Below are 17,274 nucleotides of genomic sequence, written 5' to 3'. Positions count from 1 at the left end.
GTCCCGGGCCGGGACCCCCACCTCAGGTCTCCAGGCCAAGGAGAGGCCCTCGCCCCTGACCCTGTGCCATGGCCTCCCAGGACCCCTCCTCACACAGTCCTCTCCGGACCTGATGTCTGTTCCTCCTTCCCCTGAGGGACAGGCAGCTTCCTGCCCCCATGACAGGCCAGCAGTCACCAGGAGCTCCCTGCCAGGGACAGCAGGAGGGGCCCTGGCTCCACCGCCACCCACCACGCCAGGCAGCGGGGCTCCAGACCCGCACCCCTCCACAGCCCGGGACACTCACCAACAGGTTCTTTAAGAAATCCATCATCTTCCACCGGGGCCCGTGCCCTGCGCGTCGGGGGGCCCTGCCTGCCTGCCTGCCTGCCCGGGCACCGCTGTAGGTGTGGCTGCTACCGCCGCTGACGTTGAACAACTTCCTTAAGATCAAACAAGGAACTGCAGGATTTGGGTGTCCGCCCGGAGCTGTTATGCCACACTGACTGGCCCTGACCTTTGACCCTTCCTTGGCCAATGCTGTTTTTCTGGGGAGCCCGGGGCTCAGGGTTGTATGGTATAAGGCAAGAGGTCCCTCCACGGGAAGAGGCACCGTGCCCGCAGGCGGTCAGAGAGACTCGCTTGGGGGCCGAGGAGAGTCAGGGTGCAGAAGCAGTCCGCCCTTCCGTCCCTACCTCGGATGCGTCCCCAACACAGCTGGCCCGAGATGCGGGAGGGAGGCGGGACTGGAGCCCAGGACGGCACAAGACCTGAGGACAATCCAAGTGTCTAACGTGCTGTGGGCCCATGTCTAACGTGTCGGGGGATTCAAGGCAGACCTGAGTGAGTGGGGCCTCCATGTTCCCATCTGAGAGTTGGGAGCCCTCTGTGTAAGGAGAAGAAAGATAAAGCACGGAAAGAAAGAAATCGGGTGCATTCACGTGGACCTCACAGAGCCAAACATGTCTCACTCAGAGGCTGGAAGAGAGGCTGAGACAGTACGCAGTGGTTTCTCTGTGGGTGAAGCATGGGGAGTGGGGGAGGGCAGAGCTGTAGTGAACAGCCTGGGTGTGTGTTTTTAATCATTGCGTTGTATTATTTAGGCTTAAAAAATTTTTTTTTAGCCGAAACCGGTTTGGCTTGGTGGATAGAGAGTCAGCCTGCGGACTGAAGGGTCCCGTGTTCGATTCCGGTCAAGGGCATGTACCTTGGTTGCGGGCACATCCCCAGTGGGGGGGGGGGGGGGGGGGTGCAGGAGGCAGCTGGTTGATGATTCTCTCTCATCGATGTTTCTGACTCTCTCCCTCTCTCTTCATCTCTGTAAAAAAAAAATCAATAAAATATATTTTAAAAAAGAAATGTATGTTGTTTAAAAAAAAAAAATATGTTCTTTTAAAAAGAGAGCAGTCCTCAGGCCCTGTGGCCACCCCACAAGGAAAATTAAAAAGGAGGAAAGTGCATGGCGTGGGGAAGACTCGCACAGCATCTGAGGCTCGGGGCCCAGAGGCTCTCCAGACCGTGCTGTCAACAGGAGCACAGGTGTGGGGAGTGAGGGGCCAGGCCCTGGAGCTCAGCCCGGGGCTCAGTCCGAGTCTCTTTCCAACACTGATAAACACAGCACTTGCTCTCGGTCCTGTCCCAGCTTTGAGAGGAGAGCAATATGCCTGACTCAGAAGGAGGAAAAACTGAACTTTTTAAATCCCTCAAAAAAGGCAGCGTGGCCGGCAGGAGTTGCTCAGTGGTTGAGTGTCAACCCATGAATGAAGAGGTCACAGTTCGATTCCCGGTCAGAGGCACCTGCCTGGGTCTTGGGCTCCATCCCCAGTGGGGGGCATGCAGGAGGCAACCAATCAATGATTCTCTCTCATCGTTGATGTTTCTATCTCCCTCTGAAGCATCTTCATCTGCTGTTTGCAGTGTTAACTCAGCTATTCTTGGCTTCGGTAAACATGCATGCTTGCTTAAATAACAGGGAAATAAGACTACTCCCATTTCAGAGAGGCCATAAACCGAACCCCAGACGGAGTTATCAGTGCTGGTCCCGGGCCAGGCCTTGAGATATGGTCTCATGGCCCCTTCCCAGCACACAGAGCTTCTTTCTCAGAAGGTCTCATTCCAAATTTGGGAGACAAAGAACGGGGAAAAGTATAAAAAGGGAAGATTTCCTCCATGTAGGGGCCCAGAATTTGAGAAGCAATATTCCTCTGAGCCTGCTAGTGTAATAAAAGACCCCAAATTAATTCGGCTTAATAAGACGCCTTCTGTTATTAAACTCACTGGTTTACAATACAACACCTCTTCCTTCTCTCTCAAAAAAAAAAAAAATTCTAATAAAGAAGATCACATCAGGAGAAGGGATGCAGTCAAGGGGTGGGCGGGGGCCCAGCGGGACTGTCCTGAATAAGCCCTTCTCTCAGGATGAGGCTCCTGCATCCTCCACATCCACTTCGATCCCTCCCACACACTAGCTCTGGCTCACCTGCCTTCCCGCTCAGAGCCAGGGAGTCACTTACAGAGCCCCTCACCCCGCCATGCCCACTCCTGCAGCCCGCTCCCAGGACATGCCATATCCAGGACACTTCCACTGCACCCCCCTTGTCCGCAGCCCCCCAGGGCCCAGGAAGCCCTGTGGCCCGAGCCCCTGCCTCTGTGCAGGGACGCACTCAGAGGCACTGAGGAAGGAAAGAGACAGGAGGAAACGCACCTACTGATCCCCCCTGGTCCAGGCACTGGCTTGGGGCTGGAGACCCAACGGAGACCAGTCTCAGCCCCCCTTCTGCTACCCACTCCCCTTTACTGGTCTGACTCCTGTAGGCCTCAGCTTGAAGGTCACCTCCTCTAGGAAGCCTTCCTGGCCTCCACCCCTTCCCCAGATTGTATTATACCTCCGTACCATCCTACAGGTGCCCTGTCAAATCATTGATGTCTTCGTATTTTCATTTCTTTTGTCTGATTTCTCACACATCTGTAACCTCTGCTCCCGGCACACAGGTAGGTACTGAGTAAGTACTTGCTGGATGAATAACTGAACGAAGGAACTGACTTCCAACCGGGGGACTAAGACAATCAGAGAACTAAACAATGACAGCCCAGGGGAAGCGGCGTGGCGGGGAGGAGCAGTGCAGGGACTCACAGGGGTTAGGCACTGGCTGTGCCGCGAAGAAGACTCTCCAGAAAATGGTCACTCTCCCCGTTTGGCCGCTAAGGCCACAGAGGGTACAAGGAAGTCAAGTCCTGCGTCAAAGAATACAGAGTGGGAGAGCCGATACCCAGGCCCAGGATTCGTTCCGGTGCCTCCCCTTGGATGCGAAGGACTGACTATCCGTGTGGGGAGGAGGTGGGGCACGAAGCTCAGAGAGGTTAACGGACCTGCTTACGGTCACACAGCCTGATAATGGCAGAGCCACGTGTTCTAGGGGGAAAGAGGATCGTCCTGAGAGAAAGGAGAGGAAGAGGGGGAGTGAGTGGGGAGAGAAGGTGTGTGTTTGCCTGTGTTAAACTCGGAGGCAGGACAGACACTCAGGGCCCATGGCAGGGTCACAAGCAGCAGTGGTAGCAGGACCGAACCCTAACCCTAATCCTAACCCACAGGCCAGAGAGAGGGAAGCCAGAGCACAAAAGAAGGAAGGAGAGTCAGGGAGACAAACGGCCATTCTGCTGAGGCAAAGCTGCCCGCTTTTCATGGGCAGCGACGGGGAAGGGGACGGGGAGGCCTGAGCAAATCTCCCCTCCGTCCAATGAGCCTCCCGTGCAGCTGAGTGAGACCTCCCTCCCTCCGACAGCGGAAAAGCCACTGCTGAGAAAGCCCGCCGAGGGTAGTGATTTGATTGTGATATCTCCTGCCTGAAGCCAGGCCCGGGAGCAGCAGGGTTCCCTTCTCGCCTGTAATCTCCGCAGCAGCTGTGCGCCAGCCACAAGCGCGCGGGCCTGGGCATCGGACACACAGGCACCCCGAGCCAGCCCGGCCACCCGCCGGCTGGGGGGCGGGGGCCCCGTTCCGGTTATTGTAAAATTACAAGCACCATCCCTCACCTCCCCAGGTGCTTCCGGAAATGAAATGAGATGGCAAACGTGAGCGCACCCAACACAAGGACAGCAGCTGATCACCGAAGGCGGGCCGGCTCTGCCGAGTTTCTAGAACGCCACGCCAGGAGGAATTGGCACTAACGGAGCTCTCACCACATGTGCCAGGCCCTTGACTGAGTCCCTCCCGTGTGTTCTCGTAGCTGTTCCTCCCGGGAGGCGGTCACCACTGCCATCCCCGCTGGACAGCTGTGGAAACCGAGGCGGAGCGTCCAAGAACTAGGTCAACGGGCAGCATCAGCGACGCAGGCAGCCTCCAGCGAGCACGCTCCCAACAGCCACCCCAACGGGAACCGGGCCTGTCGCCCCAGCAGCTGGCTGATGCACAAGAAGCGGGGTGCGCAGGGTCCAAACCCCACCCATCCCCCCGAACGTCCTTCCGAGTCCCCGCGGCCAGGATTCCCCGGGCACTGGGCCTGCTCTGGGTTCACACATCCTCCACGTTCTGTCAGTGGCTGGGACTGCGATCTTCGCTCTGGACCGAAAACCCCTGACAGGCAGCAGCTACATCTGCACACACCCAGTCCACACACGCCGAGCTTCCTGGATCTAAAATGACATCCAGCCCTCGCTGGTTTGGCTCAGTGGATAGACTGCCGACTGGAAAGTCCCGGGCTCGATTCTGGTCAAGGCCATATGCTCCGATTGCAGGCTCAATCCCCAGTAGGGGGCGTGCAGGAGGCAGCAGATCAATGGTACTCTCATCATGGATGTTTCTATCTCTCTCTCCCTCTCCCTTCCTCTCTGAAATCAATTAAAAAATTAAATAAAAAATACTAAATAAAATGACATCCATTGTAAGATGCACACTACATTAAGTACCACTAACAAAGTGAAAACACCGGCAGTCACAAGCAATGGCTGCTATTTTAGCAAAGCACACCCTGACTTCAGAGATGTTACATGAGAGGAAGGAGGTGCCTACCCACCAGGAGAGACAGCAGCAGGCACTCGGTAATTATCTGCACTCGGCAATTACTAGCACTTCTTGGAGCAACAGAAAGAAGGCGCGAACCTGGGATCACAAGCCTCCAGTTGGCGTCTTACCCGCAGGCTCAGGGGAGGGCTGCATGTATCTAAGACTCGGTTTTCTCTTCTATGAAGTGGGCAAATCCTTCTTCTCTTCCAGGGGGGCTGTGAGAACCGGGAGGGTTCCAGGGAGTGTTTTGTGAGCTGTAAAGCACTGTGTCAGCCTGGAGCACAAACCGGAAGGAGGTGGGCAGTGGACAGTGGACACCATCCGCGGTGATGAGTGAGGCCGGAAGCCCGTGGTGTTTGCAGGGGGAGCTGGGAGAACACACCCAGTCCACACACGCCGAACAATCCAGCCCTGGGGCAATCCAGCCCTGTTTTCTAGGAAACAACCTGCTCCCGACCTCGGAACAGGGCGTGACACATGTCCCTGGCCTGGCTGGTTGAGGAACCGCGGTATCGACACCTTGGAGGCTCCCTAAGCCAGGCCTCAGGGAGCAATTGGCAGAGCTCCCGGTTCTGTTCCCATCTGTGGCCGGAGACGTCCAGTCTTCCCAGCAGACGGGCTCGGCCCCCGGTCTGCACCTCACAGTGGGGGAGTCTAAAGGCAGCTCTGGGCATCTCATGGGGGACGTGAAGCCAACCTCAGAGGCCTGCAACAGGCTGGCCTGGGGGTTCAGGCTCAGCGGAGGCAACAGCTGGACAAAGGCTCGGAGGCAGGAGGGTGAGGAGGGGCCAGTCTGGCTTTTGTCTCACCAGTGGCCACACTTGGGCCCAGGCAAGAAGCGCAGGAATAGGAGGTAAAGCGACCTCGAGGCTGAGGGGATAGAAGCACTCGGCAGTGTCGGCCTCCAGAAAACCTCGGCTTCCCTGAGGTTCCTGTCCCCGACTCGGGGTCACCTGCTCCATCGCTGTCCTCTCTCCTAACTGGCGCTGGCAGGCGGGTGTCTGGCTGGGTATCAGAGGTGGCTCCTTCCCTCTCTCACTCGGGTGGTCTTTGTTCCCCAGGCAAGGTTCCTGCACAGACCAGGGCACTGTCCAACTTGCCCTCTAACTTACCCTCTCACATCACCGCCTTCCCCTCTCCCGCTCTCCTTCCTCAGTCCTGCCCATGTCCCTGCTGGCTCCCGCAGTGGGCAGCACAGCCAGGCCCAGCAGCCCGGACTCTGAGTTTGCAGCTGGGGCAGCAGAAGCCTCCTGAGCCCGCCACCACCTCTGCCCCTCTCCCTCCACCAAGCCGGTTCCAGGAACAGGCTCTGTGGACTGGGTACCAATTAGCCTCCTCCCTGCATCCTGGCTCTGACTCGTGCCTGGGAGAGGAGGGAGGCTGAGGAAGCTCCGGAGAGAACCCATCACAGAGCGAACATGGAACCTGTCTCTACCCCACCCCACCCCCACAAGGCCTTGCTCCCGTCCTTTATCCTGGCAGCTGTCCCCCTGCCCAGCAGTCCTCCCACCGGCTCCCCCTGCCCACTCTGCCTGGAGGGCAGCGTCCTCGCAGGAACCAGGAACCAGCCAGCTGCCACTCCAGAGGCAGTGCTCATCCTGCCAGCCACGCGACTGTGACCGGAGCTCGATTCTCTCATCTCCAAAATAAAGATCCACGCCAATCTCACCACCCAACTCACTCCGGGGCTGCCGGGAACCTCGGTGAGGAAGAGTGCACACTCACACCATTTCTAAAGCGGGAAGCGCCACAGACCCAGGCATAGACCACATACCAGCCCACCTTCCCGATGGGCCGCTCCTACCTCTGTGCCTCGGTTTCCACACTCATCCTAGGGTATGCAGAAGGCTGAGCCGTCACCCCGTCACCCAAGAGGGACCACTGGGTGCCTAGGAGCAGCCGCAGGCCATTGACTGCCAGGCGACACCAGCACCCGCTCCAAGGTGAGGAGAGAAAAGAGCTCCCCACCCACCAGCCCACACCGCGCAGTCAGTCGGTGGCAAAAGCAAGGTTCGGAGATTCTTTAAGCCAGAGATTCAACTGCTTGGGCTCTTCCTGTGAACACCCTCCCACCCCAGACAGTAGATCCCTGGGAGTTCATGGAGCCAGGCCCTCGCTCACCACAGAGACTGACTGTTACCATCAGCTCACCAGAGGCACTGGACTGAGGACTGAGGCCAGCCATCAGGGTGAGTTTTTGTGCCACGGGGCTTGGCTGAGCCAAGGGAAAAGAAGGTCATGGGAAATTGGTAACCTTGGGGGTTACCAGTGGGCCTGAGAGATGCCATCCCACCTAGGCTCTGGCAGCCCCTGAAAGACCCCAGCCGAAACCAGTTTGGCTCAGTGGATGGAGCATCAGCCTGCGGACTGAAAGGTCCCAAGTTCGATTCTGGTCAAGGGTATGTACCTTGGTTGCAGGCACATCCCCAATGAGGGGTGTGCAAGAGGCAGATGATCAGTGTCTCTCTCTCATCGATGTTTCTAACTCTCTATCCCTCTCTCTTCCTCTCTGTGAAAAATCAATAATATATATATTTTAAAAAGACCCCAGCCTTCTCCTCCCCAGGGGAGGCGGCAGGAGGAAGACCTTAGGGGCGATTCATTCCAGGCTAACCTGCGGGAAGGGGGCCGTCTGCAGACTGCATGTTCTTTGCCTTCCCGGTCTTCCGGTTAATGATTACCTAAATAAATGCTTTGGTCCCGGGTGATTCTAACAGTCACTCCCCTAGCTCCACCAGCCTAATTATACATATACAGCCACGTGGGGGTGCGGACGCTGAACAGCTTTCTTCCCCATAAACCGTGTGTCAAATACCACGATGGCCCTGCCCACTCTTGCCAGCTGGGGCTGATGGATGGGGGGCTGGGGCAAACGCAGGGCCTGACAAGGGTTGGGGTAGGACCCGTGGGCTGCCCCTCCCAGGACCAGCTGTTGGGGCTGCAGGACGCATTTGGCTGCAAATGCATTCACACCAGCGCAGCATCCTGCAGTCCCCACCCCCAGGCAAACAACCAAACACATGGGTGGTACAATGGATAGCTCCCAACATTCACATTCACCCACACACACACACATACCTGGGCTTCGGGGAGGTTTATGGGCCCCCAAGACCCAGTGCACACCCCTCCTATTATAGAAATAGTAATCACCTGTTGCCGCTTGCAATGGGCCTGCCCAATGGTCCCCTCCTCAAAAGAGGCAAAGAAGGCAAGAAAGACGAAATTAGAAACCTCCGCCTCTTTCTCACCATCCACTACTCTTCCACCAAAAGAGCTCCACGCCTCCCGTGAGTGTGTGTGAAGCGGTGCTGGCGCCGTGCTCAGAGGCCGGTGCCTCCTCCCAGGATTGAATCTGGGCAGGACAGCCCGCAGAGGAGCCTGCTGTGCTGGGAGTGTGCGGCCCAGCAGAAGCGCTCATTCTGGCCGAGGAGGCTGCACAGCCCCCACGGAGGCCTGCTCTCCCCTGAGGAGGTCTCCAGGGGCCCTGAGTGGCAAGGTTGGCTGTGGACACAGTGGTGAGGCCCCAGGTCCTGGCAACCTGACCCCTGAGTCTACCAGCTGACTTAGCCAGCAGCTGGTGGGCTTGTGGCCTCTCTTAATCTCTGCCCCCAAACCCCCTACTTCCCTCTCCCCCGGCCCCCCACCGCCAGCCAATCATCTAGTATTGATGGTAGCAGCCACCAGGGGGCCTGCTGAGCCACACGGAGGTGCAAACTCCCAACTGGGGCACCGTGCCATCCTCTGAAATGTGGACAGGTGACGGCAAAGCAGGCCTATCTACAGAGCGCCCTGCCTCCTCACAGCCCAGACACACTGCCAGGCTCTCTCAGCCGCCCGAGAACAGGTGATTTGCCCGGACCCCAGGGCACCGCCCCATCTTCACTACACTGGCCACATGTTACCCAAAGGGAAGGGTGGCCTGGAGCCCTGGGGGTGGCCAGCCTGGAAGGGCCACCAAGAAGTGAAGTCATAACCCTGCTCTCTTGGGCCTAAAGGACAGGACATGTCTCCTGGAGCGGGAAGGGGCATCCTGATTTTGGCTGAACCTATGAGAGACTCAGGCTGGGCACTCACCCTCACAGCCATCCTGCCCTCCTAGAATCGTCAGGCGGCCTGGCTGTGTTCTGCCCCGGGAAACAGCGTAACCGGACTGCGCAAGGAGCCAGCGGCAGGCAGTCCTGGGTCCCAGCCACCAGGAGGAGAGCCTCGCCTTGCATATGGCGACCCCACCTCCACAGGGAGAGGATGGAGCGCCAATCTTCCTGCCTCCACCACCGATCCATCGGGCTCCACAGCTCCCCTGAAATGCTCTAGTCAAAGTCACCCATGACCTCCAAGCTGCCAAATCCAAGGAGAACTCTCAGCACCACCCCTCCTTCTTGCGGCGTTCCCTCCTCCGGGTTCCACAGCAGCCCCGCTCTCCTGGTCTCCCTTCAGCCCCCTCAGATGCCCCTTCCTCCCATCCCTGTCTCCACTGTCCTCCTATGCTACCCACCCCCCCCTTCGGATTTAATCCCATTGCTGTGCTGATCCCCCCACATGCATATCTCCAACCTTGACCTCACCTTGGACCTCCACATCAGCATCTCCAGATGAATGTTTGATTTTCCACTTCACCGTCTCATGAGTTTCTCAAACTCGGGGCATCCAAAGTAGAGCCCCTGAACTTACCCTCCAAACTTTTCCCGGCTTCTTCATCTCAGAAAAATGGGAACAAAACCCACCCACTGCTCAAGTCCCATCTGGGATGACTTGATATCTAGATTCCTCCCTTCCCCTCACTCCCCATGTCCAACCCATAGGCACACCTGCTGTCTTCGGCGTCCTCGATACACAACCTGAATCCATCCATGTCTGTCCACCTCCACTGCCAACCTGCCAGGTCCAAGTCCCCTGCACTGCTTGTCCAGACTAGAGCAATAGCCTCCAATCTGGCCTCTCTCCTTCCATTTTTGGTAGAGGAGATTAGGGAGGGCTTCATGGGGAAGGTGGCTGTGCCTCTGAGTGAGGACATTTGGGAAGAAGGAGGGAGGCTACAGGATCGGGGAGAAGGGAAGTGAGCATGAAGCACATGCAGGGAGGACAGTCAGCCTCACTGGCTGCACACCACCCATTGTTGTCACATGATCCCGGACAGGAGTGACCTTCCTGGGACTCCATCCCATGACCTCCACCACCGAGTGCCTGGCGCTACCCCGAGGCAGCCATGTGTGCACCTTCGGCTAAGGGGAGACTGGCCTGCTTTCCCGCCCCAGATAGAGAGTTCTCCCACATCTGGTGGGCCCTTGCTCCCCCTCGGGAGGCAGTGGGACGAGCCCATGACACTCAGCATCCCACGCGTGGTCTTCGGGACTCAACCAACTTCATGAGTTTTTCGAACCTACAGAGTGCCTTGTGTGAGTTCAAGAAAAGCATCCCTCAGGTAACTAACCTGCTGGCCAGATGCAGGCCCTCCCGGGACACCCTGCTGGCCAGCGGGTGGCCAGTTTCAGCCCCACTCCTCCCCTGTGCCGGGCACACCGGACAGTGTGCATCCTCCCAGGGTCTCTGAGTCCAAGGCAACGTCTGAGCTGCACCAGAGCCCAGTGCTCTCAAAGGCCCATCAGCTGAGGAGAGCAGCCAGGCTCAGGGTGGCCTGGGAGTCCTGCCCAGATGACCGTGGTAACAGTCCCCGTGGGGCTGAGGCTGCAACTCCCCCTCCCCCTCTCCGTCCCTCAGAACAGCTGCCAGCCAATTCCCGGAGGAGACCATCTGGGTCTGGGTGCAGAGCCCCCGCGCGAATGGAGCAAGGAGAATGAGAGATTATCGGGGGGCTGGACGGCCTGCCGGGTGTTTGCCTACGCGGCAATACTGAATTGTAAACATGTGCCCCTGTTTACTTTCCCTGCCAGGGCCTCGCTGGCTTCCCGGTAGCCAGGCAACGCTATCTGACCTGAGGGACCAGGAGGGGGCCTTTCTGTGCCAGGCAGGTCGCCCAGGGAGCTTATCCAAGCACAGCCAGTGTCAGTGTAGCAGCGCCTCCCTCCCCTCCCACGGGCCTTCCCACCTCACACCCAGATGACCCTGGCCCCAGGGGACAGCCCGCGTGCTGACGGGAAGAAGCAGAGGCTGGTTCTGGGGACGGGAGAGGTGGCACTGTTAGGGTGAGACAGGAGCAGATCCCTGCGATTAGGCGCCATCATTGACCTGGGGGGCGGCTTTGCTGTTTCCCTGCCAGCCACACCGAGAGCCAGGAGGCCGGACGTGCAGCAAGAAAGACTCAGGTTAGAGTCTCCTCAGGGAGGAAGAGGACAACAGGTGACTGAGGCGGGCAATGGCACCGCCTTTCCAGAAGAGACTGGACAACCTGACATCGGGGCTGAGCGAAGCTCGTCTCTTTTCCTTTCCTCAATGAGGGGTTATAGTTCCCCCTGGGTGGGGGGTCAGCAAGTTGCTGCCTGAGGTGACAAAGCCAAGGCCAAATCCCAGCTCCAGACTGACAGTGTGGGTGGTGGCCTTCTTTCCTCTGCGGGAAAGTCTAGGGTCATGCAGCATGCCTACCCTTTAAACCCATGGTCAGGGGGCGGGCCTCTGGAGTCACAGTATGGTGATGAGTTCACAAAGGAATAAAGTAAGGCAGCCAGAGAATCAGCGGCAGAACCATGGAGTCCCATAGGAGAAAGCATGGAACCCCATAGGAGAAAGGCCTTCCATGTGCTAAGGGGAAATCCCCCATTTTAGGGGCAATGGGGAGGTGGAGGGATTGAGGGGAAAAAAGGAAGGAAGGAAGGAAGGAAGGAAGGAAGGAAGGAAGGAAGGAAGGAAGGAAGGAAGGAAGGAAGGAAAGGGGAAGGAAGGAAGGATAAAGAACTCATGGACACGTGCCCTGTGGCTCAGTTGGTTTGGCATTGTCCCGTTCATCGAGAGGTCACCAGTTGGCGTCCCTGTAAGGGCACAGGCCAGGATAGCAAGTTCGATTCCTAGCAGCGGGTGTGCAGGAAGCAGCTCCTGATCAATGATTATATTTCTCTCTCATTGATGTTTCTATCTGTCTCTCCATCTCCCTTCCTCTCGTTCTCTAAAAGATTCAATTTTTTTAAAATCAATTTATTAAAAAATAAAAAACAGACCTCCTAACAGATGCAAGTCCAATAGGCCTTTGTGGGAGGAAGGAACTCAGACCCTCTGCTCCATGCCTCTGGCGGGTAACCCTCCCCCGCTCCTCCACGCTGAAATGCTCTGTGGCACCTAGTACTCAGTCTGGGTGAACTTTACTTTGACATTTTGATAGCTGCCTTAAAGCGCTCTGCTAATCTTCCAGAGACCAGGTGTGCACTCCGGACCTCCCCGGGGGGGCAGGACTCGTGCAGAAAGGAGAAAGGCTGCCCTCCGGGTGTAAAGGACCAACAACACTCGGGGCACTGCCAGTCCATGGCGACTCGGGCTGGACGGAGGACCTGGGAGGCCTGGCTTCCCAGCTCCCACCTCGGCTGCCAGCTCTGCCCTCAGGTTCCCCCAGGCTCTGGATCCCCAGCTCAGCCCTGCTTTCCGGGTGACCAGGCCCAGCCCTGACCTTATGGGACCCTCCCAGGCTCTGAAGTCCCACCTTCCTGCTCCCAAGTCTGACCATGGTTCCTGACCTGCTTCCTGCTTCTCTCTCCTGGTGTTAAAGAGACTCCCTCCAGGGCACCCGGACCCCAGGATCCACCCCTCATGGGGAAGTGATAGGAAGAGCATTGGGCCTGGTTTCCTGCCTTCTGGCGCTTACCCAGGCTACTCCTGCCTCCACCTCCCAGCAGGGACCCAAGAGCACTCAGGGAGGTCATGTCCCACCTCATGTCACTCTCAGAGTGTGATTTCCCGGGCTCTGCCTCCTCGTAACCATCAGACCCTCCAAGAACAGAGATCATTCCTCCCCGGTGCAATACAGGGTCACCAGCGTGAGGAGATGAAGAGAAATAACCACAGACCCTGCCTCCTGCCTCCCACAGCCCAGCCCTCCCAAGTACGGAATACCCACCCCAAGGGGACACTCAAAGTTTGTCTTGGACCCCCTCATACATCCACGGGAGGGTGAGGCCCAGGAGCCGTGAGGGAACCCAGTCTGAGTCTCAATCACCCCGACCCCCACCGCGCCCCTGGGGTCAGACGCAATCTGGTCTCCTCTGAGCTCGGCCACCACTGCAACCAGCCCCTGGGAAGGGACAGCTCTAGAAACAGCAGCAGGGCATCTGGCCAGGGTCCTAAACCAGACACCTGTAGGACTCAGGAAGGACAGCAGGCACAACAGGAGCTGGAGAGAACTCGCCCTTCCCCGTAGTATGAAGATGAACTGCTGGCCAAACACAATCATCTGGGGACAATCAGGCCCGCCAGCTAGTGATCCTCCATGAGGCACACCCATCTCTTCCACCTTACCTCCCACCTCACCTCGCAGCCCCTCCCTGTCCTCTTCCCCCTCCCTGCTTCTCCTCTGCCCCTTCTTCCCTCTCCTCGCCTCACTCACCCTCCCTCCTGGCTTCCCGCTGAGAGCCGTCACATTCACATCTGACATTTCACACGCCAAAGCAGAGCGGCTCAGCCCGTGTCGTTTGCTAACAGACCTCTTCACTCCCCCAGCTCCCCCAGCAGCGCTCAGCTTGGTCTCCCGGTAACTGAGCCCGGGCTCTGGAACGTTCCGTTCATGAGGCTGGAGGTGCAGAGCCCATCAGCCCAGCCTCCTGGTGAGGGCAGAGCAGGGCGCCTGCCTCAGTGGCAGCCAGGCCCTCGGAGGGGCCCAGTCAGACGGCACCAGCCCCTCCACAGCCTGGTCCTCATATTTCCAATCGGGGAGCTGCCCGCTATGTAGAAGCTTGAAACAATTCAGTATAAAAATTAACATGTCCACCCTTAAAATTATGCTTTTTAATCTTTCAGCTCATCTTCAGAGGACGCTTATAGGAATTAATCTCTCTTACAGAGAGGAAACATTTAGTTAAACTTCAGCAATCCCTTCTGAGCTGCCAGGTTTTTGTTTTTTTTCTCTTTCCTGGTTAAATGCAAGTAAAATTGAATTTAACTGTTTTTATTATAAAGGAGCACAAGCAGTGCAATCCCGTTTATTTATGTCTGTATCTGTGTATGATGCCAAGATGTCTGGACGCTTAGCAAATAGTAAGGATGAAGATGTCTGGGTGGTAGAATTATTATTAGGGTGTGTGGTGTGTGTTTTTTACTTTCTCTGTGCCTTACAATTGCTTGAGTTTTTTATAATAAGAAATATACCATTTTATTTCACACAAAAAAAAGTCTTATAAACATTCTCTAAGAAAATACTGGGCTTTTTGTTCCATGCCACATTCTCAAGGTTGGAGCCACCAGTGAGGAGTCATAAATCACCTACTATGACCATTTGCGAAGCACCAGCCACCAAGTGTTTTGGAATCACCAATGTGGGTCCTTCTGCACCAGGCCCTGCGGCATCAAGGATGGGAAGAGCACGCCCTGAACCGGTGGGATGTGAGCCAGGGCCGCCCTGGGCCGGATCTCCCAGCCCTGCCCCTGCAGCGCCCTGCCCCATCCAACACCCCTGCAGTCTCATTTGCATGACACCCAACCACACAAGGTCAGGGGGTGCTGGCACGGCATCTGGGCCTCACCAAGCTCCTCAGAACCTCCTGAAGGGGACAGCCCAGACCTAGAATGGGTTAAATGGTGACCCCCCCTTTCAGCCTCCCCCCCCCAAAAAAAATGTATGTCCCTCCCCAGGAACCTTCGAGTGTGACCTGATTTGGAAAAGGGGTCTTTGCAGATAGAATTAAGTTAAGGATCTTGAGATGAGACCCAGGTGGATCCAGATGGGCCCTAAATCCTTGTAAGAGACCCACAGAGCAGAGACGCCAGGGAGGAGAGGAGGCCGGGTGAGGACGGAGGAGAGAGGGGAGTCCCCAGGTTAAAGGAATGCCTGGAGCCACCAAAAGCTGGGAGAAGCAAGCAAGGACCCTCCTCCTCTAGTGCCTTTGGAGGGAGCACGGCCCTGCCATCACCCTGATTTTGGACTTCCAGCCTCCAGAACTGTGAGAGAATAAATGCCTGTTGTTGTTGTCTTAGGCCACAAGTTTGTGTTAAGTTGTTACAGCAGCCCCAGGAAATAAATGCACATCCGCGGCCTGAAACTCATCTCCACACCGAGCAGGGAATCTGCCAGAGGTCCGAGGAGAAAAGGACAACAGGAGGTACATATTGGGGCTCAGTATCCCTTTAGGAGCAAACACAGGACCACACACACACCTACTGTCCCCCAAGGCACCAGACCCATTGGGCTTGAGTGTCAGGAGGGACGTCTGACAGGACACTTTGCCTGAGTGGGTGAGGGTGCAGAGTCGCGGCAGCTGGAACAGGAGAGTGGGTTAACCAATGAACCAGTGCCACAAGCACTGAGCTCAGAGCCCATGAGAATAACCACTAGCGTCCATTACACACCGATATATAATACCATATGTGCCCGGTGGATTCCGAAGCCCGCGCCCACCTGCTTCCTCCTGTAATCCTCAAAGCCACCTCCTAGGGCGGGCTCAGCTCTGCAAATGAAGAACTGAGATGACCGAGCTGCACAATGCCTCATAGTCGGTTCCTAAATCCCAGGGCTGGGCCCAGGCCCCTGTGTCCCAGACCCACCACAGTCCATCAGGAAAAGCATGGCCCCAAACAAGCAGGAAGCCATAGAGCCAGGGGCTGAGTGAGCGGAGGGCAGCGGGTCAGGCCTCAAAGACAGGTGGCACAACAAGGGCCAGAGAAGCGTGGGGAGCAGCCTCAAGGAGACACCCTGAACGCCAAGTGCTCTATCGGGGCACAAGGTCAGGGTCTGTCTAGAAACACAGACTGGTTTCCACAGTAGCCGCAGACCAGAGGAATGAGGAAGGAAACTTGTGATGGGGACAAACAGTCCATAAAACACTGTCTAGCCCAGGGGGTTCACTTCCAGGTCAGGGTGCATGCCCGGTTTGCAGGCCTGATCCCCAGTCGGGGGTAAGGGGAGAGCAGGAGGTATCCTATTGATAATTCTTTCTCATCACTGATGTTTCTATCTCTCTCCCCCTCTTCCTTCCTCTTTGAAATCAACAAAAACATTTTTTTATAAGAAAATTTTTAGGGGGGGGAGGGGCAATGGTAAAATATGTACACAGATAATAATTTAAATTTTTTTAAAAAATTTTTAAATTACTATGCAGCATTCTAAGTTTGCCTAAAGTTGAAGACAATATATTTGTTAAGTAAATAAAAATTAGTTTTAAATTGTAAATAAATAAATAAATAAAAATAAAAATAAAATTTTTAAATGAAACACAGTCTAAGGCCAACCGTGGGACTCTCCATACCCTTGAACTGTCCAGGTCTCCACTCCGTCCAATTTCCAAATCCTTTACGAGGAACCTGACCTTGCAGGGTGTCCCTGTCCCCCTGGGGACCGCCTGCACGGTGAGCCCTGATTGGCTCAGGCCAGCCTCACCGCAAGAACCCAGAACATGACACCACAGGGACGCTCCTCTCCCTCTCCCTCCCCGAGAGGAGCCCTCCCCAGGTCTGTCCGAGCTGGCTGCGGCGCAGGATCTTTGTTTCCAGCCTTTTGCCAATACCCCCACTGTCACCCCAGTTTCTCAGGCAGAGTTCGGGGTCTAACACATGGGGCTCTAAAACGCAATTTCAATGTGTGTTCATTGGACATGGAGAGAGAGACTTTTCAGCCGCGAGGACCCCAGCCGGGCAGGAAATCAAGGAGTCCTGGAGAGAAACTGCATTCACAGCAGAAAAACCAGTGTACTCCCTTCCAGACTTTCCCTGTAAGCACCGCTGTTCTCTGGAGGAGAGATGACTAACTAACGTTTCTGCTGCACCTGCTACGCGCCTCTGGTCCAAGTGACAAACGCGCATCATTTCAGTTAGACCCCTTTGCAGCCACATGAGGCAGGTCCTCTTACATTCCTGTTCTGTGAACGAGGAAACGGAGGCAGAGAGCACTTACACAGCCAGAAAGTGCCCAGGCAGACTGGCCCCAGAAACTGCGTTCTTAGCTACTCGACATTGAGGAAGAGCCTCGAAGGGCTCGATCCAGGTCAAAGGAATTCGACTGGTCAAAGGAAAGGGTGACAGGCTAGAGCAGTGGTCGGCAAACTCATTAGTCAGCAGAGCCAAATATCAACAGCACAACGAATGATATTTCTTTGGAGAGCCAAATTTTTCAAACTTCTTCTAACACCACTTCTTCAAAATAGACTCACCCAGGCCGCGGTATTTTGTGGAAGAGCCACACTCAAGAAAAGAGCCGCATGTGGCTC

At 56.2% G+C, this 17,274-nt stretch overlaps 1 protein-coding gene across 18 annotated transcripts in view; it reads right to left on the bottom strand.

Annotated features, from left to right (window-relative positions):
- The window catches only part of RAP1GAP2 (RAP1 GTPase activating protein 2), a gene marked incomplete at its 5' end in the record, with an annotated part of 219,295 nt that overhangs the window by 72,216 nt on the left and 129,805 nt on the right, over nt 1-17,274 (bottom strand). The window contains one exon of one of the 18 annotated variants that reach the window (XM_084862916.1): nt 287-328. The exons of 16 other annotated variants lie outside the window; for them this stretch is intronic. In XM_084862916.1, the coding sequence (XP_084719042.1) occupies nt 287-313 (27 nt within the window). Of the gene's footprint in view, nt 1-286; nt 329-17,274 lie in introns of those variants that run through there. One more of the 18 variants, XM_084862915.1, reaches the window with a different exon arrangement.

The sequence above is a fragment of the Pipistrellus hanaki genome (assembly GCF_964339955.1).
Source record: "Pipistrellus hanaki genome assembly, chromosome: 16".
NCBI classification, from domain to species: Eukaryota; Metazoa; Chordata; class Mammalia; order Chiroptera; family Vespertilionidae; genus Pipistrellus; species Pipistrellus hanaki.
Note: the sequence above shows the minus strand (reverse complement) of the source record. Positions and strands in the feature narration are given on the sequence as shown.